The sequence below is a fragment of the Podarcis erhardii genome, assembly GCF_964252035.2.
Source record: "Podarcis erhardii genome assembly, chromosome: 2".
Classification (NCBI taxonomy): domain Eukaryota; kingdom Metazoa; phylum Chordata; class Lepidosauria; order Squamata; family Lacertidae; genus Podarcis; species Podarcis erhardii.
The window spans coordinates 66,325,347-66,353,164 of record NC_138498.1 but is presented as its reverse complement, the minus strand read 5'-3'; the positions used below and the strand labels follow the sequence as shown (position 1 = coordinate 66,353,164).

General features: G+C 42.6%; 1 protein-coding gene across 4 annotated transcripts in view; it reads right to left on the bottom strand.

The window, feature by feature from the left end:
- Nucleotides 1-25,337, bottom strand: part of LARP1 (La ribonucleoprotein 1, translational regulator) — a 67,428-nt gene extending 42,091 nt beyond the window's left edge. For 2 of the 4 annotated variants that reach the window (XM_081851507.1, XM_081851508.1), the window contains exon 1: nt 24,520-25,335. In XM_081851507.1, the coding sequence (XP_081707633.1) occupies nt 24,520-25,030 (511 nt within the window). In that variant the 5' untranslated portion in view covers nt 25,031-25,335. Of the gene's footprint in view, nt 1-24,519 lie in introns of all 4 variants that reach the window. The other 2 variants (XM_081851506.1, XM_081851509.1) reach the window with 2 other exon arrangements.
- Between the last annotated feature and the right edge of the window lie 2,481 nt (nt 25,338-27,818).

Sequence of the window (27,818 nt, the reverse complement as noted above, 5' to 3'; positions counted from 1 at the left end):
GATGGGGAAGATCTCCCAAGCTTTCCTCAGATTAGCATGGAAATTACCAGGGTTTTTAAAGAGAGAAATGGAAGAACTCTGATGAACCTGGACACAAACAGTCTAGCCAGTTATCCATACTTTGCCGCAATGTGTTACGAGGGACCCGAACAGATTTTGCAAGCTGCAGTTAGAATTCTAGCAGCTACATTTTAGAAAAACTAGGATCTCTAATTAGAAATATGATTTTTGAAAAATAATAATAAAAAAGACCTTTACTGGCTGTTCATCAACTTCCAATATCAAGTCAAGGTGCTCACTTTTAAACCCTTCACAGCTTGGGATCCAGGTATCTGAAACAACACCTAGTCCCTACTACCCATATATCAATATTTAGTGACATTTTCCACCAATTGGAGAGGGAGATGGAAACTAGAGAAATAACATTTATGGCTGTGTTATCGTGTCTTTGGAATTCCCTCCAATGAAACCCACTTGATTCCTTCTTTATCTTTTAAGTGCCTTGCAAAAACTTTATTTGCCCAGGATTTATAAAAATATATCTGGTATTTTAAGCTCCCTATTCCTATAATTGACAGTACTTGACACTATTTGATAGTTTTAATATTGCTTTATATTTATTGTATCTTAATGCACAGAAATACCATTAGCCACCCTGGGAATCATTGATGGTAATATGAAAATCTTTTTTAAAAAATATATCGAACCTGTGCTGTACATCACCTATCAAGGACAGTATACAAATAGCTAATATTTAATGATATGGTTTGAGGCCAGCTCCAAGCCTGTTTAGCATCTGGACTGGTGACCAGAGAGCAGCAAAACAGCTACAATCTCCTCTCTAGGAGCCCATACAATCATGTTAACTGGGTCGTTCATTATACAAATTATTATAATTACATGTCAATTTATGATAGCACCTCATGCATCAGATGAAGCAGACTTTACTCTATGAAAGCTTATCCCACAACAAATTTGTTAATTTTTAAGTCTGTTTTATTTGATGCCACAGACTAAAACAGCAATCTTTCTGGCCATTATTTTTGTAAGGCTTGCAACGTTTTATCTGCAACAAACAATGAACTATGAAAAGGAGCTTAATGGAAGTTTTCAAAACAGCCCATTATACTGATAGAGGGAGAACCTTGCACGTTTTTGCTGAGTCAGCCTACATCGCTAATCGTGGTTTAAAACCATGTGGCACTTTATAGCGTTTGGCTTGTCTCTCTCCATACACCAGCCGCAGCTTTAGGAGCTATCTATGAGCCCAAACCATAATAAAAGCTCAGTTTTGTTTGTTTACAAGAGAGTAAAGATTTCTAACAGCATTTATGTCCAAGCAAAAGTAACTGAATTTAGTTATAGCTCAAATAAACATTTCTTTATCTCCACTTTGAAAAAGCTAACATCTTTTGAAATGTATTTTAAAGCAGGGTTGGAGAACCTGCAGCCCTCCAAATGTTGCTGGATTGCAACTTGAATCAGCCCCAACCAGCATGGCCAATGATCGGGGATTGTGGGAGATGTAGTCCAACAACATCTGGAAGACCATTGGTTTCTCCACCTGTTTTAAGAAACCATCCACACCCCTTCTCCTTTTAAGAAACTTTAATAACCATACTGTGTCATCAGCATCAGCAACCTATTCCTCAAATTCACTAACATTTGAGATGGATACTATTCAACCAGGCTAAACACAAAAAACTGCATCAGAGCAGTTTGTCAGTGAGGCAGCTTTAATGTTACCAAGATAACAAACATGAAATAAACTCTTAAATTTTGCAAAGACAGACAAAAGAAATTCTCGGAACAAACTGCTGCTTGCTTTCTGGCTCATGCAAGCAGCTGCAAACTCAAAAGGGACAATTAAGCAAGGACGACCAGCAGGGTCTAGAGTTGTTGCCCAGCCAGAAATAATCCCAATCCTTACTCCTTCAAAGCCAAAGGATATCCAGAATACTCTCTAAGTACAGTGAGCAACATCCCTATAATGCATTCCCATGCCACTGGGAAAAAATATCCATACGATCAGACCAATCATGTGGATCTTTTCCACCTGACCAGCTTTCTGCCACGAGAAAGATTAGCAAGCAGGCGAGCAAAATCCATGTGGTCAGCTTGCAATAGCACACTATGGCTGAACGATAACTGGCTTTCAATATCGTGATATACCACCAGCTAAACGTCACAATATTATCAATATATCAATATATCTGAAATAAAGAAGGAACCATGCAGAGCTGAACAGGACAATGTCCTAGCAACTGTTACTACTTAAGGGTCTAAAACTGATATTATCAATCACCTCATGGTCACTTTCATCAACAGGCAAGCCAAAAGGCATCCAAATGAGACTTTTGGTTTTAGACTTGCCTACCAAATTGTAGTATTCAGGACAATCCAGAGTATGGTGATGAGTCATAGTGTATAAAAATAATCTGGCACTGCCAGATTGCCAGCAGCCCGGCAGCAGCAAAATCCACAATATCACTACCACAAGTCCTCGCAGGTCACCTCCATTACTGCTACTTTTTGCCGCTGCCACTGCATGGCCTTACTGGCCGCCACCTCCCATTGCTGTAAAGTCTTGCAGGGTGCAGTTAATGCCATCACTCCTTCGCAGGCTGCCACCAGTACTGCTGTCATTTCCCATCGCTGCTGTGAGGCCTTGTAGGTTGCTGCCGTTACTGTCACCACTTTTTGTTGCCACCACGAGGCCTCGCAGGCCGCTGCTACTGCCCCCACCTCCTGCCACCCCTGCAAGGCCTTGCAGGCCGCTGCTGCTACTGCTGTCACTGTTTGTGCCACCATCGCAAAGCCTCACAGGCTGTCACCACTTGTGTCACCAGCTCCTGTCGCCACCACAAGTACTCGCTGGCCACCATTGATTGTGCCACCAGCACAAGGCCTTGCAGGTTGTTGCCATTTCTGCCGATACGTATCACGGTCAGGGTGAGCTGTTTCTGCCACTGCTGCTTCTGCCTCCTAGCAGGCCTGGTGGCAGTCCCAGATTATTTGTATTCACTATGACATTGTGATGTTTAGCTGGTGAGCTATCGCAGTGTTGAAAACCAGATATCACCTAGTCTTTACAAATGTTGTGATTTGCAATATATTGCCAGCTCAAATAATATAAAATTATCATGATGTGAACAATTATATTGATATACTGCTCAGCCCTAATGCACACTTTTATTCCAGAGATAATGTCTCCGACACGGGGGGGGGGGTGTGTGTTAGACTTTGCATTAAGGTTACACAAGTATTCCAAGTTGACCTTCAAGGATGTGTACAAATAAAGCGACAAAAAAACAGAGGTTAAGGCAAAGGCTTTCACAACTCTGCAATCCAAGATCCTTTTAACTACAGGTGCCTGGAATTTAACCCACGGCTTTCTGTACATGGTGCACATGTGCTACACAACCAAGTTCTACACTCCTGAAGGCCACAGCTTTTATTCTGCAGAAAGCATGCAGGTATTTTAATATAAAAGTGAACATGTATGTGTATGCACACCGTACCTAGGATTTATTGAACAGACAGGAACCACTTTTGGAAAAGGATTAAGCAACATGTTCAGGGTGACAAAAACACAGTCTAACTACATTTAAACTTCTGCTCTTGGTAATATGTAGCTACACAAGTAGCATTTGTGAAGGGTAATACAGTGGTGCCCCGCAAGACGAATGCCTCGCAAGACGGAAAACCCGCTAGACGAAAGGGTTTTCAGTTTTGGAGGTGCTTCGCAAAACGAATTTCCTATGGGCTTGCTTTGCAAGACGAAAATGTCTTGCGACTTCCTGCGGGGGTTTTTTCCTCCCCCCCCCCCTTTTTCTAAGCCGCTAAGCCGTCAATGGGCTTGCTTCGCAAGACGAAAAAACCGCTAGACGAAGAGACTCGCGGAACGGATTAATTTCGTCTTGTGAGGCACCACTGTAAAACCTTTGAAAGCCTGCCTTAGGAAGTTCAAAAGAATATGGGCGAGGTTGACATACAGCCAGAGGTCCTTTGGCAACAGAGCACAGAGAGCCCAAGCTTATCAGCACCTTTAAGCAAACATCAACTTCAAATGTCAGCCCACAGAATATACCTGTTGTGGTGTTTTTTTTTCCTTTCTTGAAAAGAATATTCCAACCAGGACCTAGCACTTTTTAAATGACAGCCACCTATTTTAAAACATTATCTGCAAAGTAGTTCTGTTAGGGGAGTTCTTACACTTGAACACTGAAAAGTGTGACCTCAATCATCCAGTTAAGCCAGTCAGCACCAGAGGTCAATCTCCAGGAACTTTGATGACATCCCTTTTATAGTTACACTGATTTTGGAATCTGCTGCCAAAGCACCTGCTTCATTTTACTTGAAGGGATGGCTGGTCCTGCCTAGGAAAAACGTGTAAGGTGATGGGAAAATACAGATGCTGGCAAACATAGCCAATATATTTTGTTTGTCTGTTTTTTAAAAAGTCAACAAAAGACACACAATAGTAACATTCAACAGGCCTCAAGTGACTGCTTGAAGGACACACCTTCACTAGCTGAGCCCCTGCGAGTATAAGATTACAAATTTACTATGCTGGTTACCAGCAACTAACACACTCCATCTAAACAAGATAGCACTTTCTTTGGGCTGCATCCACTATAACTGGAACAGAAGCAGATGGGAGATTGTTAAGAACTGCTCCTGCAAAAGCATATGTAAAAATATCAAAATGAGCCCATTTCAGAAAAGCAAAGAACCTCCATCACTTTTGTTTTAGTTGCCTCAAATGCAGCAACCTGATTGCCTCAAGTTTCTTAAGAGGCTCGCAAAGCAAGACACTGTCAGGACAATGGAAAATGTGGGGGCTTTGGCTTTGCATCTCTCTTTACACCAAACTTTTCAACAGTGAGTCACATCACTGATCTCCATATTATTCAACCTCTGACACTAGGGAAATATGACTGCTATTGAAAGTCATTTTGTTAATTCAGGAACATAAAATGCATTATGCATACTTTGATTTACTATTGAATGGTCATGTCTGGTGTATTAAAAATAGTTTACTCAGACAATAATTATAAACTGATTTCATTATTTCAAGTTTTTCTTACAGATGGAGATAAAAGCAAGGAACCTAGCAACTCTTTGATTTTGCCATTTTATGAGAAGTAGGAAAAAACAATAAAAGCAGAAATCATGCACATTATAGTACAAGTTATTATTTATTCTGAAAATTATTATGTCCACCAGTGTTAAGCAGACATCAAGCACTCATTTCCACAAAAAGAGCAGAGAAAAGATGAGGGGAGAAAAAAATTCAAAGAAAATCACATCCTTCAAGGGCAGCCCCATAAAGCATTATGTAGTGGTAGTCTAGACATAAGGTGCTATTTAGCTCCTAGCTTTCATATCTCAGTTTCTAACACTGCTCTCTGCCTTTTTTGATTCATTTGCAATAGCCTGGTACACAGTATTAGAAACTGGGATAGGAATGTTAGGAGCCATGTGGCTCCTGGGACCTGGGTTGTGGGCTCCAAAACAAAATTTCTAGGTGCCTTTTGAGGGGGAGGGGGGAACCAAGCAGCCTTGCAGGAAAAAAATTAATCTACCGTGCGAATCAGATGGTCTGCAGGGTAGTGCGGCAGCAAAAGACACATCTCGCGCTACCCTGCCAAACATCTGATTCACCCAGCAGCAAGAAAAAAAATACTTGTTTATTGCTGCCAAGTGAATCAGGCGGTATGCAGGATGGCATGGCTGCAAAAGATGCATCTTTTGCTGCTGCGCTGCCGGGCAAATCAGGCGTTTGGCGGCATAGCGTGGTAGCAAAAGACGTGTCTCTTTTGCTGCCACGGTGCCTGGCAGACCAGCTGACTGCAGCCAGGCAGGGGGAGATGCTAGGCACCAAGGATGGCATCCGGACATCTCCATCCAGTTGCAAAATGCCGGTTGGCAGTCACAAATTGTGACTGGTGCCCAGCGAATTTCCAACACCGCTGGTGCAATATCAATTTTAAACATATACAGATCAAAAGATGCCTCACAGTCCCTTCTTATTTTGTGTTAGGCAATACAGTGCATTAAGATTCAGTTTATAATCAAGTGATATGACATTCACGCATGCTGCAATTCAAGTATAGGCTTGTGCAATTTGTTTTAAAACAGCAGTGCTTTTAGCTCATTTTAACACACACACACACACACAGAGAGAGAGAAGGTTGAGAGGTTAAGCTATGGTAGCTATTATGTCCAAACTTTGATTTGAGTAAATTTACCTGCAAGCAAACATTTAAAAACACAATGAAACAGTAAACCATAAAGATGCTACGGTTTTAACCTGACCCAACCTGCAACAAAAGCCAAACTGCTGAACTTGGCTCTAAGATTTGAAAATAAATATGAAAAGATTTATTCCAACAATTACTACTGCGATAAAACATATACACCAGTCTTGCATTTAACCACTCATCTGGATACCACTGGCGACCAGAGAGAGAACGTGGAATCTTGTCTCCACACCCCAGTGTGTAGTCTGGAAAAGGAAGAGCAGAGCAATCTGTCCATCTTTCACAAGTCCACTTGGCTTCCGCCGAGGCCACAAAGGAAGAGAAGCAGAAGCACAACACTCAAGATACGGAGGAATGGAGCAATCCACCAGCCAACTGTGCTTCTAAGCTGGACATACAGGAAGCAAAGCCCCTTCTTGCACGTCCAATTTGAAATCAAGCGGACAGGTAGCAATCCATGCCTCCTCCACCAACCTGCTGCATTTCCAGACCAGCCTGGGGAGAGGGGAAATTTTAGGGAAATTCCCCATTTGAGGTAAAACAGACAAATAAAAAGAAAATGCAGGCTAGTAACTTTTAGGAACTTACTAAGAAGGCTAACATATATACAGGTATATATTACAAAAATAAAGGTCACAGCTGCTTTCTCTCTCAGCGACTTATCTGTACCTGGAGAGAACGGGCGACATTCCCTATCGTAGCCCCTACCCTCCTGATAACTGTGCAAATTGGATAAGTAGCAAAATCCTTGCCTGATCCACAAGTGCCCCACTGTCAGTGTGGAGAAAGTACTAGGTGGATTAAGAATGAACAAGAGAAAAGTAATGCCCATTTATCAGTCCAGTGAAGCAGCTGGTGACCCAGCTCCTGTGCTCTGCCTTTTAATCACCAGTAAGCCTTAAGTGATACTGTTAGACACACAGAGCCATGGGGAGGGAGATACAATGAGCCAGATATACTGCTTCACTGCCCTTCTGCCAGCAAATGAAGGAAACCTGTCACCTGTAGGCAATACAGGATATACAGAGGGCCAACAGACTTGACATTCAGTTTAAGCTAAACCTTTCAATGGCCATTCCAGTTAGAAAGAAGGCACTGCAATCAAACAAGGAAATATATTTTTCATTTGCACAACACCTGTAACTAACTACAGGGAGAACTTTCAATATTGTACAAATCAGTTATCTGTAAAGAAGAAAGAGGCAGCATTTTTGTACTGCAGCAGTCCTATTGAATTTTCTCATTATGTAGCCATGCGTCACATAAAAGTACCACTGGGAGGACAAACTGGGACAAGATAGATTATGCTAAGGATAGCCTACAGCACCTGAGCACCCTCCAGTTTTGATGCTGGTCACACATGGAGTGTTTGCAGTACTTTATTGTCCCAATAATGGTTCTGCCAGATGTTTCCCCCTCATATAACAAATATGGAAAGAGAATTCCATGTCATCAATGACCGGGCCAGATGTTTTCCCCTCTCAACCTAACTTACTACTTCACAACAACTGTTTGGCTAAAGACAGCATTAAAACTTCTTCCAGTCAGTATCATTTTTAATCATGTGCTTTTTTAATGCTTCTTCCAAAAGGATTGAAAAATGTAGCAGTATTTAATGTCTGGACAAAATACAAAGACTTATTGGAAAATAAAACTCCAAGGTGGCTTTCACCTCTGGAAGCTAAGGCTCGAAAAAGACCCAATATGGAGGCCAAATGGCCAAAATATTGGGAAATACTAGAAAAAGATGGAGACAATTGGAAATTGCAGAGTTTGGATAAATTAAAGGATAAAGTGCGAGACTGGTTACACTACGCTCAGATTAAAGAAGTCTTTAAAAATGATAAAAAGTTAGGGTTCCAGGTGGAGAAATCGAAATTGGAAACAGAACTGTTAGAACCAAAGATTAAGGTACTTTCAAGAATGTATAACTTGCTGTTAAAATGGAATACACAAGACGAAATGGTTAAATCAGCTATGATAAAGTGGGCACAGGACATTGGGTATAATATCATGTTTGAGGACTGGGAAAGGTTGTGGACCACTGGGATGAACTTCACTGCATGTAATGCTTTGAAGGAAAATGTAATGAAAATGATATATAGATGGTACATGACCCCAGTTAAACTTGCTAAGATATACCATTTGTCTGATAATAAATGTTGGAAATGTAAAGAAAATGAGGGAACATTCTTTCACCTCTGGTGGACTTGCCCTAGGGTGAAGGCCTTCTGGGAAATGATATATAATGAGCTGAAAAAGGTATTTAAGTTTACCTTCACCAAGAAACCAGAGGCCTTCCTTCTGGGCATTGTCGGCCAGAAGGTGCTAAAGAAGGACCGAACATTTTTCATGTATGCAACAACGGCAGCAAGGATACTCATCTCTAAAAATTGGAAGACTCAAGAACTACCCACACTGGAAGAGTGGCAGATGCAACTGATGGACTATATGGAACTAGCCGAGATGACTGGCAGAATCCGAGACCTGGGAGAGGAGAGAGTTGAAGAAGACTGGAAGAAATTCAAGATTTACTTAAAAAAATACTGTAATTTGGTTGAATGCTAAGAAAGAATGCTAGATCATAAATAATTGTGCACCACTAAATTAGTGAGAATTAAGATGATAAGTAAATTTGAGGAAAAATTATAAACCTTTTGTTTTTTTTTTTTAATAATAATTTTTATTGATTTTACAACATAAACAAAAAACAAACAAACATAATGCGACTTCCCCAAACCTCCCCTTCACTGCATCCAAATTTCAAAATTTTTAGCAATTCTTCATCCCATTTTTATATTTAATTCTCTTTAAAAAGAGTTTCTGCTTTATAAATTTCGATTTATAGCTGTAATTCTTAGTGTCCAATCCCCTGACATCTTAACATTCCGAAATTTTACAACAATTTTTAAGATAGATTTTAAATTTTTTCCAGTCCTCCTCCACTGTCTCTTTCCTCTGGTCACGGATTCTGCCGGTCATCTCTGCCAGTCCCATAAATTCAGTCACCTTGGTCTGCCATTCTTCCAGAGTAGGTAATTCTTTAGTCTTCCAATACTTCGCCAAAAGGATTCTTGCTGCTGTTGTTGCGTACATAAAAAAGGTCCTATCTTTCTTTGGTACCAATTGGCCGACCATGCCCAGGAGAAAAGCCTCCGGTTTCTTTACAAATGTCCACTTAAGGATTTTCTTAATTTCATTATAGATCATTTCCCAGTAGGCCTTAATCTTTGGGCAGGTCCACCAAAGGTGATAAAAGGTTCCTTCACATTCATTACACTTCCAGCAATTGTTATTGGGCAAATGATATATCTTTGCAAGCTTGACTGGGGTCATGTACCACCTATAGATCATTTTCATTATGTTCTCTTTCAGGGCACTACATGCCGTAAATTTAATACCTGTGGTCCATAACTGCTCCCAGTCAGCAAACATAATATCATGACCAATATCTTGTGCCCACTTAATCATGGCTGATTTAACCGTTTCATCTTGTGTGTTCCATTTTAGCAGCAGATTATACATTCTAGACAAATTCTTAGTATTGGGTTCTAGCAATTCTGTTTCTAACTTTGACCTCTCCTTCTGAAATCCTAGTTTTCTGTCCTGCTTAAAAGTTTCATTAATCTGGTAGTAATGTAACCAATCTCGGACTTTAGGTTTCAATTTCTCAAAACTCTGTAGTTTCAGCTTTTCACCATCATATTCTATAATTTCACAATATTTTGGCCAGTCTGTATCCATGTTCAATCTTTTTACCGCCTTAGCTTCCATTGGTGACAGCCACCTGGGGGTTTTACTTTCAAACAAATCTTTATATCGATTCCATACATTATACAATGCTTTCCTAATAATATGATTTTTAAAATTTCTATGTACCTTTACCTTGTCATACCATAAATATGCATGCCAACCAAAACTATTATCATAACCTTCCAGGTCCAGAATGTCTGTATTCTCAAGAAGTAGCCATGGTTTCAGCCAGCAAAAAGCTGCTGCTTCATAATAAAGTTTTAAGTCCGGCAGGGCAAAGCCCCCTCTATCCTTTGCATCAGTCAAAATCTTAAATTTAATTCTGGGTTTTTTGCCCTGCCAGACAAATTTAGATATATCTTTCTGCCACTTCTTGAAACAGTCCATCTTATCTAAAATTTGCAATGTCTGGAACAAAAACAACAATCTCGGCAATACATTCATCTTAATTACAGCAATTCGGCCTGACAAGGAAAGTCTCAATCTTGACCATATATCGAAATCTTTCTTCACTTCAGCCCAGCATTTCTCATAATTATCTTTAAATAGGTTCACATTCTTAGATGTTAAATTCACCCCCAGATATTTTACCTTTTTAGTAATTTCCAAACCAGTTTCTCTTTGAAAACTATCTTTTTCCCCCACCAAAATTATAAACCTTTTGGAGAATTTATAGATTATATTTAAATGAATTTCACATAAGAGTGTAAACAAGATGATAAATTGCTGGCAAGAATTGGCAATGATGCAAATGGGAGCGGGAGGCGCGAGGAAGTCCAAAGATGTTATGAAAAGATGTTATGATATATGTTATACTATTTTTTATTTTTGCATTTAAGTTTGAAAAATCCAAATAAAATATTATAAAAAAAAAGAAAAACGTAGCACTTCTCTCCAAAACATACAAAGATACTTCTCAGGAGTTCTACCTACTACTAGAATGGCTGAATTATTAATATTCTCCAAGAGTGTGCCATTACTGTGACCACAAAAGATAACTTCTGAATGGTAATTTAGAGCAACCTTTTAATTTGGTCATGTGCAGCAAGTAAAAGTGACCTCCAGCCCCCATACTCCTTTCACTCCCCACCAAAAAAATATGGGAGGGAGGAGTACATACACACAAACCACAGATCTTGAGATAAAACAGAGGAACATTCCAACTGCCTCTGTATCTAACTGCACTCATACTCTCTCTCCTGGCAGGCACAAAGGGAAACAGTACCCACTGTGCTCATGGGTATGACTTTTTTATCCCATCCCAGCTGGCCTTGACTATTGCAGGTGCCAGCTTCCAACAGGCTAAGTGGGAACAGGGTAAGCAATCACACCTGCAATACTTATTTTCAATGCTCTTTTTGAATAGCATTCTAGAATAGCAGCTCCTCAAATTAAGGGCAAGAGTATTTTAATTGCTTCCTTAAGTTTTTGTGCTGTTTTCCTACTGGTATCACAGTCACTGGGTAAATTAGGTGGCAAGATTATTGCTTCCTCAAGAAATTAAAAAAATAAGGGAATCTTATAGCTGAGCTGCTCTAATATTCAAACTTTTAAAAAGATGCTTAAGTGTATTTTAGAGCACAGTATACAGAACTCTTTTATACAGGAAACAGTTTGATAACAATACAGTGGTACCTTGGGTTACAGACGCTTCGGGTTACAGACGCTTCAGGTTACAGACTCCGCTAACCCAGAAATAGTACCTCGGGTTAAGACCTTTGCTTCAGGATGAGAACAGAAATTGTGCGGTAGCAGTGAAGCGGCAGCGGGAGGTCCCATTAGTTAAAGTGGTACCTCAGGTTAAGAACAGTTTCAGGTTAAAAACGGACCTCCAGAACAAATTAAGTTCTTAACCCGAGGTACCACTGTAGTCATGATATTTGCAAACAAAACCCTGCTTAATATAATTATCTTCTATAGAAGTGTAAGATGCACAGATTTGACAGAAATCTCTTTGTAATTGCAGAATCACTATAAAGAGTATAATACAAACCTGGCAGCACGTACATTCTGACGAATGTGCTGGTACCACAAAAAGAGGCAAAAGTTAAACTATGATACACAAAAGCTTGGATTTCAAATAACTTTTCATTGGGCAGATTCTTCATTTCTGCTGAGTTCATTGTGAGTGAACAATCAATCAAAAGAAGCAGTTTTCCATGGCCAATTACAGCTCAGTGGCAGAACATCTGCTATCCATGCAGAAGGTCCCAGGATTAGTCCCTATTAACTTTGGCTAGGGGGCTGGGGAAAACTCCCTCTCTAAAACCCTGGAGAGCCACTGCCAAATTAAGGTAGATGGACCAGTGATCTGACTCTGTAAGGCAGCTTCCTGTTTCCAATTTTTGTCAGACCACCATAAATTCTAGACAAATAGTATTCAATAAGCAGTAAGACACCACTGCTGCATTTTTCCAAGTGAAAAAATTGGTTATGGTGCCACCATTAAACTACAGTAGTAGCACCACAGCAACATTTGACAGTTTAGGGCAGTGTATTATCAGTTACAATAACCGGGTCAGAGGAGTTATAAAAGTTCCACATCTTGTCCCAACATGGAACTAATGGGAGAAGCTGTCTAGAAACTGAGTAAGCTGCCACCAGTATGCAGACATCCAACTCTATTTTCCCCTATTTCAGCCAGATATGGTGGTTTTAATGATTGCTAGAAATCACTAATGCACTTGATAAGGGTGCATGGACTCAATCTTTACAAGATGGATAGTTATCATGAGTGAGCCTTGGGGGAGGGGAATGTGACTTTGCTATGCTAGAAGGACTCTGAGTTTTCAAAGTGATAGTGGGGGGTTTGATTATGGTCCAACACTAACCAACCTGACTTAACATCTCTACAGCCCAGGACCTCCTTCACACTTCGGTCTACCCTACAAAGCTAGTACAGCCTACACAGTCTAAAAGGTTTTAAATCCACCCAATCAATGACATTTTCTTCCTTCACAGATTTAGGACTGCAAGAACTGACAGCTTTACTCTCTGAATAATGAGAATGTCCATGCTACCATACCAGCTCAGCAATGTCCAGACACTTTATCACAAGCATAACATACTGTAGATGCTTGGAAAGCCCCACAGATACATTTGTTGAACACATACAAAGTATCAGTCCTATAATGCTACAAGAACTCACTCTAGCATAAAGCGCCCTCTCCTCACATCCTGCAGAGAGCAGACTAAGTTGTCATATGCCATATGTCAGGCATAGGCAAACTCAGCCCTCCAGATGTTTTGGGACTACAACTCCCATCATCCCTAGCTAACAGGACCAGTGGTCAGAGATGATGGGAATTGTAGTCTCAAAAACATCTGGAAGGCCGAGTTTGCCTATGCCTGCCATATGTACTGGGTACTCCAATGGATTTCCACAGGAAGCAGCCATTCTGCTAAACACCTTCTCACACAGACTGCACCACAAATATTAGTAAGACTGGGGCTATTTTGCAGCAAGATGTCGGCCCTTGTTCCTCTTCAGAAGTTGTGACATTCATAGACAAGGAAGTCCCACACCTAGCAAAAGATTATCTTGCTCTTTCACCAGCAAATATTTCCAAAGAGACAAACCTTTACCTGTGACAGAAACTGCAAGTGAAGCTCTGTTATGCCATTTAATGTGGACCTTGTTCTTAAAAGGAGAATGACAGGTTTTAGCCTTACTAGACTGCCTTATGACACTGAATGAACAAAATGCGGGCCCATTCTTTACCTAGACTATCTCATTAACCCTTCCTTACAGCTCTGCAAGTCCATCCAGTAAATTCATAACTGAGGAAATTTTGGGGGACATTCTTGGCTCTTACTACACACTAACAAGGGATTCTGTGCACAAATTCAAGGAAAGAGAGAGAGCAGCCTCTATGAAGAGTAAAAGTCAAAGGTGGGGGTTTTTTTGCACACAACTCTTTCTATCCTCCTAAGCAAGCAAGAGGCATTATCATAGATAAGAACGGCTAAAGCACTCAAGGTGAAAGGTGGGGCCTTAAGAGAACCCTGCATTTCAAATACCAAAAGTTCTTCCACCCCTGCCATATACACCATGTGCCCATGGGGCCCTTACGGAGCTAATGAGGAACTTGAAATGCTCAGGATCGGTGTCAGAAATTAGCCAGGTGCATTTTGCAACTGGCACAGGTCCAACTGTGATCATGTGGAGATCTCTGGGTGCCAGGTTGCAGACTGACATCTCCATCTGTCTGGCCCCTCCAGTTTTTTCAAGCAAGTAAGCAGAAGAGCTTATTTATTGCATTTACCGTATAAGCCACCTCTTCCTCCAAGGAGTACATGGTTCACCCCCATGAGGTAGGTTAAGAGGCTGTGACTGGCCCAAGGTCACCAGTGCACTTCATGATTTGAGTGGGGATTAGAACTCCGCTCTCCCATGTCTTTGACACTCTAACCACTACATTACACTGGCTTCCTAGGGTACTTTTGCTATGGGGCTGTTATATAAATTAAGTAGGTAAAGAAATATAGGATGAGCAAAATGTCACTTAGAAAAGGATCTGAAATATTTTCCTTCAAGGTTGAATCCGCTTTAGGCTGGATTGTTTTATTTGATGTTTTAATGTGTTGTAACCCACTTTGATATTTGTTCTTTAAAATACAAAGCGGTACAAAAATGAATTAATAATAATAAACTTCAATGCAAAAAAGGCACCTAGACATTCTATTGTGGCAACCATAACGCAAGTTTAAGGTGCCATTTGAGAATTAGCTTATATATTTGAGTCTCTAAAACTGAGTATGAGAGCCATTTGTTTTAGGTACAAGCCACATATAAAGTAAGCAACGTTTATTCAGAGAACTTTATATGCAAGTGAACTAACAAAACTAAAGTCTGAAGTAACTTGATTAAATATGAGTGCTTCACTGACACTCCTGAATACACAGAAAATAAGTAAGACAAAAATGCCTGCTATGGCTACAAGATGAATGAAATCTTGCCCATTTAGAGTGCCAACAGTATTTCAAAAAGCAAAGTGTAAGAAAGGTCAACTGCAGCTCAACTTCCAGGATGTTGCTCAAAACAATTAGTATAAACTGTTAACAGATTAACACTGAATATCTATGCAACTGCACCCTCTTTACCATTATTGTCCTCCAATCACTCTTCCATACTATCAAATTCTCACCAAAGATACTGCCCATATAGCTTAAAAACACCAGCTAGCCCTATGGATGCAAGAACAAGCCTCTTGGATTTTAAGACATGCAGTTCTAACAACCACCCACACAAAATCACCCTATTAAAACAGACTGCACACACTAGATTGGACAACTGGCAGCTGCTTTGGGAAACCATCCTTCTTTGTTGAAAATATTTTAAATGTAGCCAATTGCCATGTAAACTCACTAGCATATGTGGAGTCCCACACAAAGGGAACTATGACTGACACAACTAAATCCCCCAAATGATTCAAAGTTGAGTCCCCTCTTCCTGGTGAAAAATCCCATGCCTCCCTCCATGCACTTCAAAATATATTCCTATGCAAATAAACCAGTAATTCCACAATGCTAAGCTAATCAATTCATTCAACAGTGAAATTCACAGCTCCCAGGTCCTATCAGCTATTGTCTCTGCTCAGACCAGAGAAACTGCTGGTTAAACAACTGCACTGCAGGGCCACAATATGAAGCCGTTTTTCACTATTAATCCCTTCACTACTCAATAAAATGTGGGTCTCTATCATTTGCATGAAGCCAATCACCAGGATTTCAGTTATTTCTCTGTTTTTAAAAGGTACATTATACCAGGATTCCTAAGCCAGTGATTTAATTATTGAATTATTTATGTACCTTCAAATACAAAACTGAGGAAGCCACAGCAAACCAGAAAAATCAAAATTATGACCAAATTAACAAGCAAGCTTCCCTTAACTATAATGTATAATATGTATCACAGTACACAACACAACTGGCTTATCTATAAAACAAAGAAAACCATACAAGTAGCCCAAGAGACCAGAAGGAGCAATCTTGTGCCAAGACAAAATACAGTGGTACCTTCGGTTATGAATGGGATCCGTTCCAGAGGCCCGGCTGTATCCCCAAAATTCCGTAACCGGAGGACCGCTTCTGTGCACGTGCATGGCGCCACAGAGCACTTCTGGGTTTGCAACGGCCGTAACCCAAAGATTCCGTAACCTGGAGGTTACGCAACACGAGGTACAACTGTATTGACTAGGAGCATTCAGAGTAGGGAGATGTCTTGAAGTCAATTCTGCAAGGTCTCAGTCAGGTCTTCTACAAACTCACTATAAAATTTCTATGATTCTTATGTCACTTTTAGTCGGGAAGACATATAAAATTATCTTCACCTCACATGCTTCCTCAAAATGTCACACCTTAATATTGTTGTCCTGCTGACTAGAACCGAGGCAGAGATATTTATTAGCATGTACACAAATGCAACTTGCATAGTACATGCTACGGCTTCATGAGTCACCAACTCCACTAATCCTGCCAAAGGCCAATCAGAAAACACAGGGGTGAGTGGGAATGTAAAATCCAATTTACTGGCCCATCCTGCTCCTTCAAAGATATGGTGAAGTGAAAAGCTGATCCACAGCAATTGAAATTTCAACTTAAGTGTTTTAAAGTAAACAACTATGGGAGATATCCAACTAATGTATCCCATCAGTGCAAGGATTCCATCAGTGCTATGGAACTTCTCTCCTCCCCCTGCATGATCCCTAAATCTGTTCTAGGGTTCTCCTAACCCTTAAAGGAAATTTGAGGAGGTTGTGGGAAGAGGAGGGGGAATTTCCATTGTGCAAATGTAAATGCATGTGCTGACAGGATGTGTTAGTTGGATACACCCTATTTCAGCGAACACCCTACATCAGCAAAATGGGAGACCTTGGCCTATCTTACAGGTGTTACAAGAATTACTAAAAAGGGGCATATGATACACTTTTATTTAGCAACAAGTGCCATATAACTATTAATAAAATTCTCAACTTAAAATGCGAGAGACTGAATCTTGAGTCTCATACAGGTGCAGGTAATGAAGAATTCCTATTCTTACAGAAAACAATTACTGTCTTTATGTCACTTTCACCTAGTGGAGAAACTGCTTTAAAGAAAAATGCATCTTACACCATCTAATGTCAAAAATCTGTCAATTCTTACCATGTAAAAATCACCAACAGAACATGTGATTATCAGTTTGTTTACATTCAAAGTAATTTACGTTTGAGACTTGAAGAGGGCTTGCAGAAGTCACAATCCACCCTGGTTATCATTAAGATTCAATGTAAAAATGTTTTCTAAACTGGGAACATCCTTCATTTCCCTCCTTTTAAAATAACATTAAGCACCCTTGCATACTGTTCTTGGGAAATATATTCATAAAGGTAAAGGGACCCCTGACCATTAGGTCCAGTTGTGACCGACTCTGGGGTTGCGGTGCTCATCTCGCTTTATTGGCTGAGGGAGCCGGCATCCAGCTTCTGGGTCATGTGGCCAGCATGACTAAGCCGCTTCTGGCTAGAGCAGCACACAGAAACGCCGTTTACCTTCATGCCGGAGCGGTACCTATTTATCTACTTGCACTTTGACATGCTTTCGAACTGCTAGGTTGGCAGGAGCAGGGACCGAGTAACGGGAGCTCACCCTGTCGCGGGGATCCGAACCACCAACCTTCTGATCAGCAAGTCCTAGGCTCTGTGGTTTAACCCACAGCGCCACCTGCGTCCCAAATATATTCATACATTAATCTTAAAATGACCATAAGACTAAAACCTTAAACATAGCTACTTTGGGAGGAAATCACACAGAAATAAATGTACTCACTTCCAAACAAACATATTTAGGCTTGGGATGCAAGTGCCCAGACAGCTCCAGTTAAAACAAACCAAAGAACAGGGTAGAAAACTTGAATGAGAGGCAACTAGAGCCTTTACAGTTGGAAATCCTAGAGATTTAGGATTATTCTAGGGAGGACCAGACAATGTGATGTGAATCAGTTTTCACTCAAACACTACATTCCACAGCTTCTCTTGAACAAACAGTGCACAGAGCAAAGGTCTAGAATAAAACTGAAGGGCATAGTGAAGGGAATAAATGACCTTTGATGCACTTCAAAAGGAGAAATTCCACCCAAATGACTTCTGTCAAACATTAAGAAGAAAAACCATTCCTGAGTAGATCATAATTAAACCAACTTTTTAAATAACATATCCTTTAATTTTGGAGTAAGCTGCATGTACATTTGGTGATGAATTCCAACACTGCAATTCTGCCCTTACTCTAAAACCATCTTTCCCTACCTGGTGCCCTCTAGTTCAGGCTCCCTCAACCTCGGCCCTCCATATATTTTTTTGGCCTACAACTCCCATGATCCCTAGCTAGCAGGACCAGTGGTCAGGGATGATGGGAATTGTAGTCTCAAAACATCTGGAGGGCCGAGGTTGAGGAAGCCTACTCTAGATGTTTTAAGATCACAATTTCCCTCAGCCCCAGCCAGCATGGCCAATAGTCGGGGATGATGGATGTTGCAACCCTACGATTTCTGGAGAGTTAATCAAAGCCAACAATACTGCAGTATGTCACAGAAAGGGGCAAAACATGCTGCTGATATGTTATCTAGTCCCACCCACAATGCTGTGACATGTTGCAGAAAAAAGGTTGGAACCATGCTGCTGTCAGCTCTCTCACAACTAGCAAAATTAGTTTCATGGTTGAACTGAAGTAAGTGCGCTTCAGCTCTCACTTTTCTGCAGCAGTCAGCTGAGTCACATGTTATTTTAATAACCTTTTCAAACAGAAAACAATTAGGATGGAAACTTTTAAGATTAGGGTGAATTAAGGTGTGTCCCTGTGGAGGAACACCTTATCCTACAAAATCATGCAAAAAGGGGTGGAGAATAGGACACTTGGCTACCTTCTCAAGAAGTATAGTTCATATATTAATTTATAAGACCACAAGACACAAAAATGTGTTTGTTCAACTCATGGAAAACCATAAGGTGATTTTAAAATTTTTGGCTAATTGACTGAGCAACTGTGACATATCAGATTCATACACCAGGCAACCTCAGAGGCAACACAATGGCTCTTCTCAGAAATACAGAATCCAAAATTGTGCGGTTTCTTTTATATATCAGTTGCAATAGTAGTAAAGTGCACATAAACCTCCTCTGCACGGTCTACTGTTTTCCAGACTAGAAGATCCAAATATTCTGTTTATTATTTATTTAGTCCTCCAGTTTATAGGCCAGCTTTCATCACATCAACATGATCCAAGGGTGATTTCCAACAAAGCAAAAAAATCTAACCATGACTTAAAAACAGCCCAATAATAAAATAATTAATTGAGAAACAGGATGAGAATTAAACCAGAGAGTACTTACTGATTTACTGCAAATGCCTGGGAAAAGCAGGTTATTTCTACAAGTCAGCGGAAACTACCAGAGTTTCTGCTGTCTGAGCTTCAGTGAGAAAGACATTCCAGATTTGGGGAACAACAACACAGAAGAACATCTTGCACATCACCATATTGGGATGGAACAGCAATTAAATCATTACTTATCTGTGTTAAGTGAACCTGCAACTACCTCACAAGTCAAACAATGATTTATCACACTATCCTATTCCAGTGATCACTCTCTACATTCTGATCATTAGCATGTTTGTGAACAAGCTCTGTTCACTGACTACTGAATAACCATGCATTGGCCTGCCACTTTAATCTGCTGTAACTTAATCTGTAGCGACCATCCAAATGTAGAACTATGAAAGTCCCAGAGATTATAGACACACACATTTCCAGGACTTGTTGGGGGAAACCACAATACTCAATCACTTTCTGAATTTATGTTACTTTTGTATTACCATAAAACAAAGCATGGATGTACAAAAAGCAATGGCTGCTTTCTCAACTTTTTCTCAAAAACCAGCAAGCTCCCAGACAGGCCTATATCCCATTATTGCAAAGCTCAGATATAAGACAACTTCCTCCTAGCTAATCAAGTTCTGACATGCAGCACCTTCGCTTGTCCTAACTGCATGCAGAGAATTGCTTTTTAAAATCAAAATACGTTAAATGTTTGAGAGTCACCAGTCTACTTGCCTCCAGCCTTAATAGCAAGTCCATTACTATGCTCTTTGGATGTTGATCCCATCGAAAACAGTGGGATTCTACACAAACATGCACTGACCATACCAGGTTGTCAAAATAAATAATCTACAAATGTACCTTCCACAAACTTTTGTAATCCACCTACAAATGCTTTTCAGAATTCTCAATATGCACCCTTGGACTGAACTTAGCTCCTCAGATAAAATCTTGTTTGTGCCATTCCGTGTAGCATCATTATTTAAAGACATTCCTGTAAGCAGCACAATTTAAAATATCATTATATTTGGCATCACATTTGATGTTGCACTTCTATCTTACAACCCTTCAGTCTGTTGCCCAATACTACCGGCAAAATTCAAACAGCAAGCTGAAAAGCTCAATTATACTTTTAGGGTGTCATATCCATTGTTCTGGGTAATCAAGAACAAGGCTGGTTCACACATAATGCCAAACAATGATTTGGTATTCCATGCATGAGCCTTGTGCTAGCACACTTCCCCTCCCCCTATACGTGCTAAGTCAATGTGACTTTCTTTTTATCACAAACCATTATTTTTAATTATGTGGGAGCTGGAAAATTAGGCTTTGCACTTGTCTTGAAACCAGGATTACAAGTCTGCTTTGAGGTTTGCAACCTGGATTCAATTCAAGCAAAATTCTTGTGGAACCAAACCAGGAGTTGGTGTTATGGCTACACTGAAACATAGCCTCCAGCATGGTCCAGAGGGGCATGATGCAGCAACTTTGCGACTAAGTCAGTGCCAAAACCAGAAGCTGCTGAAAATTATACATATATATTTATACACTAGCAGTTTGATACAAGTTATAGACTTATTTGCAAGTACAGTAGCATTTTTCCCCAAATCAGTTGTGGGCAAATTTCCCAAATATAGAAAAACAGCTGCCACATCACCTTTGCCAATATTAAGCTTTAGAAATCATTACTACAACGCACAAAGCTTTTTCTTAGCACAGAAACTTCAGGATACTTACACATATATTTTCAAGCAGAAAGTACTAAACAGAGAAAACTCCCATATTAAGTTTTTAAATTTGTGCAACATGTTAAAAAAGAAAGCCACCTTAAACCAAAGCCTATCACATAGTTCTCAATCACTGCATGGTTCAATCTGGTATTCTCCAACTACATCATGTTTATGTTGCAAATTATATATAAAATAACAAGCAGCAGAAAAAACAGTGCTACGAGAGCGGAATAATTTGCCAAAGCTAGTATTGTACAAATTATGGCCACTGCTGCCAAGAAGCAGAAATCTTTGCAGCATTTGCTTTACCAGGGGGCTTTTTAGACAGCCCTACAAAAGGTCGATTACTGAAACACTATGGGTATGATCCATTTGCACCATGAGATGGCACTTGTGAACAAGTCAATTGGGTGGGGGGAGATTTGCAAGTACTTCCAATATCCCTGTCCAGTCCTCCCTCTCCATGCATTGCAAGTTAGCTGTGCTTGCATCAGGTGATGATAGAATATCAGTATGGGGATATGTGAGGTGGCTGTCCTGTCATACCACCTACCTGTGTGCACACACAGGTAAGAGGAGAAGGGCATAGGAGAACAAAACTGTTAATCACTACTGGAATCTTTCGTTTGTAGGTAAAGTGCCCACCACACAAGTGCATTGTGCCCTATACATGTTTCTTTCACAAAAGTGACATTTCTTATTTAGGGACAAAGTCTATTTGTACTATTGTTCTGTTATGGGCTTCCTCATAAAGTTTTACATATGTTCACCTACATAAAAGGTTCATTAAAAACAAAAACATTTAAATAATGAATTTCAGTTATGGTATCTTACCAGCAAAAGTAAAGCAAAAAAGTAATTTACCCAACTAGTTTAACACATGAAGTATCCCAAGTGTTCCTAGTATACTCAATATTATACAAAGCATGCTAGAAACTCTCTACGTAGCCTCTGGAAGACTCGTTCATAAATATGTCCCAACAAGCCAGTATTATCATACTTCTAAGCTGACACAGTTGAACAGACTGGACAGTATTATTAAATATATTCTAATGATCTTGCATTTGTGAAAATAAGCACTACCACTCCCTGATTTTGAAGGGAGAAAAACAGCATTTGAGCCAGGTGCTGCACAGCAGTGCGTCTTACAGGAGTCAGTAAAACTTGATGATTCATCATATAATATAGTACAAGCATTCATGAGCAATCTAGTATTACGTTTGGCAATAATATAAACAATTTTGAAGACTTGGACTCAATAAAGCTAGTAGTTTAAAACTGCTCCTTTTGTTGTTGTTTCCTCAAAAAGCAGTTCAGATTTCACCTCCATAAGCTAAACATGAGCTTAGCTATCTCTCCTGTAATAAGTTATGCCTGCCCTCCCTGCATATCATCCAGGAACATATGGAAGGGGCATATAAGAAACAGCTTTCTGGTAGTGGTCTGATTATGCAATACTCTCTTGAATTTCTCCAAGGCCATCTATATATGTCAAAAGGTGGAGAAAGTTGCTGTAACATTCCAAGCGACCGCCTCAGTGTAACAGGCAAGTCTCCAGCCTCTCTATTCCACTCTTCCCCCAGTTTCAAAGCTAGAAATAGAGGGCTAGAGCATGTCATCTGAATTCCAACTATGAACTCACTGAGAACCCAGGCCGAAGGTTTAAATGTCACAGTACTGGCCCAGTTCAAACCCCGAAGGGTGAAAAGGCCCAGCAGCTTTAACCTACAAAGGATATAAGCCCACGTGGACTTTTAGAAGACCTTTGTCCCACATCCACTACCATATGGATCCTCCAGTAGCATTGTAACACGTGTCCGCGAGTGTTTCGGGGTTACTGAAAGGGGGGAGGCGGTACTGCAGAGGACGCGGCCGCACATGGGAAGCCCAGCTTCCATGTGCGAGGCCTAGCTCATCTTTTCCTGCTCTCACCCGCTTGAAGGGGTGGGGGGGGGGAGAGCGGGTTTCACTGTCACCCTCGGAAAAATACGCGCTGAGGCCCTGAAAGGGGGTGGGGGTGTTTCTTCGGAGCCGCCTGTCAAAAGAAAGGCGAGCGGCGGCCCGGGGGGGGGGTCGTTGGACTGGCGGGGAGTGAAAGGAAGAGCGGTCCAAACGGGAAGGCCCCACGGCGAGCTCCGGAGAAATCACATGCTCTCCGCGACAGAAAAACCACGTTGCCTTTGCTGCAGCGGAATGCTGGGAAAGGGAGGAAGCGCCGAGCACGGCGGCGCCCAGAGTCACACACACCCACGCCCGGCCATTGGGCGGCGGGGCGCTGAGCGACGGGCGCTTTCAAACCGTCGCCAGAGGCACGTTTGCACCGGGGCCTAGAGCGGCGCGGCGAGGAACCTTCGGAAACGCACCGCCTCCCGCTCCCCGCCTCACAGCGCGGCCGCCGCCGGGCCGCGTCCAGCCTTTGGGGCCTTCCCTTTCCTATGCCTATTTGCATACAACATGCTCTCCTCAGGGGTCTTTCTCCAAAGGGGCCCCCAGCTGTCCGCCCCCCCCCCCGTGTATAAGACAAATAAACGTTCGACAGTTTTAAACAACAACAACAGCCAACCTGCATTTTTAAATCCTCTCCGGCTACTTTGAAAGGTCACAGTCACACTCAACACACCCCCAATATGCCGGGCTTCCCTGCCGACTTTCGGTCGGGGTTCCGTCTAAGCCTCACGAGCTCCTCTCCCCCTCAGCCAACCAACCACCACGCCATTTAAAAAGCGAGGCTATTCGGGGAAAGGAAGCGGCGTGGGGGGGGGGGAGGGAGATCGCTCCTGAAACATTCACGATCCGATCAGTGCTGCAACGGCGGGGGTGCCTTCCGTGCCCGCTCGCCGCGGGGTTTAAGTCTTAAAAGATTTATGTATTCACTTCAGTTCCCACAGGAAAAGCCCGATTCCCTGAGCACGCACGCGGGAAATGGGGAGGCACGCGGGGGTGGCACCCTTCCTCCCGCTCCCCCCTTCTTTTCTCTCCCTGCAATAAAGGTAGTTCCACCCATGCCCAGCGCGGGCGTGTTTCCCAGCGAGCAAGGCCTTGGACGTCTCACGCTCGATTTCGAAAGCCCCGTCCCACCATGCTTGCATCCACCCTCCATTTGCCTGCCATCGATCCCGCGCTCGCTCTCTCTCCCCCCCCCCCCATTAATTTTTCTTATAACGAAGCGGATCAAGGAGCGGAGGGCGAGGTGAGGTACAAGCAGGGTGGATGCAGATGGACAAAGACGGGGTGGAGTTCCACCGTCGGGAGGCGGGTGTGTGTGTGGAGAAGAGAAAATGTCACCATATTGCGGAGGGAAGATCGCCCTCCGCCAGTGGCCGCGACGCTCTTCCTTCGCCGATTGCCCCAAACGAGACCACCATCCCCGAAAGCACCGCCCCTCCCTCCCTCGCCCGGGTCCCCCGCTGCTACCCACCTGGGGGCGACTGTCCGTTGAGGGTGACCAGCGCCACCGGGGCGTTCTTAGTCCAAGGGTTCACCTTGGGCGGGGGGGCCTCGATGAATTCCTTGCGCCCAACGCCTCCCGGCTCGCCGCCCTCCTCGCCGCCGCTGCTGCTGCTACCGGCCTCGCTGGGCAGCCGCGTCGAGTCGGTGCCGCCGCCGCCGCCGCTCCTCTGGTGCAGCAGGTTCTCCTTCTCCTGGTTGTTACTGTCCTCCTTCTGCTGCTTGATGCTGGGGGGCTTGAGCAGTGCCCCGTTTCGGCGCAGATGCTGCTCCCCCACGTTGCTGCCGCCGCCGCCGCCGCCGCCGCCTTCCTTGCTGCAGCTGTCGGGGCCGCCCCCCTTGCCCTCGTCGGCGTTGGCCTTCTCTCCTTGGTGCAGGAGGTGCTGCTCGCCTTTCTCCTGAGGCTTCTTCATCACCAGCCCGTGCTCCTCGGAAGGCAGCAGGGGGTTCGCGGGCAGGAGAGCCTCCACCTGGGTAGCCATCTGCGCCCCCGCGGAGCCGCCTAGTGCCCCTGGCTCCAGGCTCTCCCCGGACAACACGCGCCCGCCCCAAACTTTGCCGACTTCCCCCTCCCACCCCCGAAAACCGCCTCGCCTCGCCCGGAGCTCTCCTGCTGCCGCCCCTCTTTCTCTCTCTCTTTCTGCGCCCCCCCCAAGCCCTTCCTCAGTCAGATGCGCACCCCGGAGCCACGGGGTGGGGGCTCGAGCCGCCGGCTTCCTCCCCCCACCCTTGAAACCCAACCCCGGCGTGCCCCCTCCCCGTCTCCTCGAGTGCCGCCGCAGCAATATGGAGAAGCAAGGAGACCACGCGACTGGCCGGGCGGGAGCGCGCGCCCTTCAGCCAGCTCCGCCTTAGAGAGGCCCCCAGGAGCGCGCACGCCGGTCTCGGTCGCGAGCGCGCCTAGGAAGTTGGGGAAGGCGAGCGAGCGGGCAGGTAGCCCGAGCTCAGGGCGGTGGGTGCGCCGGGGACGGGACGGGACGCGCGCGTGCCTGATGCAACTGGGCGAGAAAGAGGAGACGCTCCTTAAAGGGACCGAAGCAGGCGCGGTTGCCGACTTGGGGCCTCTCCGCGCAGGCGCCGCCACCCTGCTTCCCGGCTCTGGCTAGCCCTCGGGAGGCACAACACGGCCTGCTCGACTCCAGCGAAGCTATAGCTAGCTAGTCCCAGCTGTTTGCTTTTGGGAGTAACCAAATAACGTAAATAACGTAGCCTGCCGAATGGCCGGATCCTATGGATCCTTTTGGGAGTAGATCCCTCGTGTGCATAGGATTGCATTTCTTTCTCTTCTCGGTAGCAGCCTTCAGAGCCATTTAAGGCTCTGAGCAGGTAACCGTCAGCCACAGAGAGGAATCTACTGGCTCCCACTTTTCTCTATTATCCTAATTAGCACCTTCCCCTCTTCTGTACATTCTAACTTCGTCTAGCTTTGCCTCTTCCAATTGCAAAACTAGCTGGATCTATCAACTTCTGCTGGGAACTGTAGTTCTGTGACAGGCAAACTGCAATGTGCAGGATTCTTCAGGGGAAGTCATGTGTTTTAATTGTTTGGTTTGTACACAGCCTGACATTCTTCATGGATGAATGGGGATTTGAGCCTGAGTCTCCCCAGTCCTAGTCTAACACTAAATCCTAATTCTAACTGGCCCTACTGGATCTTTGTCCATCAATGGAACTTAGGCAGATAACCTACTAGAGGTGGTGGAGGGGGAGAGAGATCCTCAGAATCTGATTTCCAGGATTACACCTATCCCATGAATGACATGAACAATCTTTTAGTGAAAATCTGGAAGGAAAGTGATAAAGAGAAGGTGCAATACTAAAAATTTACAATGCAATTTTGCCTCAGTGAATTTCTGGCCTCCATTTCACAACTGTTTTAATTCTGACAAACTATTATTAGGTACTTAGTAGCATATAACAATGCCGGAACCACATTACTAGTTTGCTAAATGTATCTGCGCTATATTTGACAGAAATATTTTTGTTCTTTTTTTTTATAAAGGAGTAACATAATGTGAAATTTCTGCATCACTCTGCAGTGGTACCACAAAGACATGGATTTACCGCATCAGTAAGAACTAGGTGTAAATTAAACAGTTTAGTTAAGCCAGTTGACCACAGCCATTTCAAACTGGAGACCTTTAATCCCAGTCTACAACATAGCTCCTACTTTTCACTTTTTATCCGTGTTTGTTTTTCTTTCTGCTTTAACGGCCAACTTGATAGATTATGACTTTCCCATTGAATATCAATATGCTAGTCTAACCAGTCAGTTCCCTAAATAAGGGAGGCAATCTGGATTCAACACACAATATTGCATTATGTCTCAGTGTAAAGGTGAATGCAGATTTCAGTAACTGCTTGGACCAAACCACCTTATAACCTTAATGAAAACTCTGGGATGTGTAATGAAGGAGGAGCATCAAACAGCAATTTTTGACAAGCAACACCTACATTCTGATACCTATAGAAACAGCTCGTATTTCAAAATCTGATTCGGATAAAAATTAGACTGTTGAAGACATCCATCAGAAGAGAACTACAAAACTATGAAAAATGCCTGCAGCATTTACAAATTATTCTAGCTTCTTTCTGGCACTTCATTTATAGTTACCTGTCATGTACACACCATCTCTAGTCTGGTAACAAGAATAATCTGTCAGTTGCAGTAATTAGGCCCCATAGAAACCCACCTTTGGGGAAGAAAAGGATGTCATCAAATGACTATTTCCTGATGTGGAGTAACTGAGAAGCATCACACAAACTTGCTTTACATGTGCTACCAGCAACAATAGTAAATGAAACATTTGTATACTGTGGGTCAGTATTTACACAACTCTGAAAACAAGGTTGCTGACGAATAGCTACATATTAAAACTTTTAACATTCAGAGAGGTGTAAAACAAGAGATGCATATGTTACAGATTGCCTTTCCACAAGCTCAAAGTGGTTTTCAATGAATGAATTGACACTTAAAATAGCATTTAAAACTGCGAAATAAAATAAAGCATGCAAGATTTATGTAAGACAACAAAAGATAACAAACTCCACTGGCTTCCAACTGCATTGCCTGAAATCACACCCTTATCAGACAGTTAAAAAGTCATTGGGAATCAGCACGTCTTCCTAAAACCAGCTACATACAACTTTGTAATCTGGGATTGAAATAATTCCACAGCATCAAAACCACCATTGTGGAGGCCCTGCTCCCAGCAGCCAAAGGTCTCACTTATTAATGGAATACAAAGCAGACCCTCATTTGATCTACTC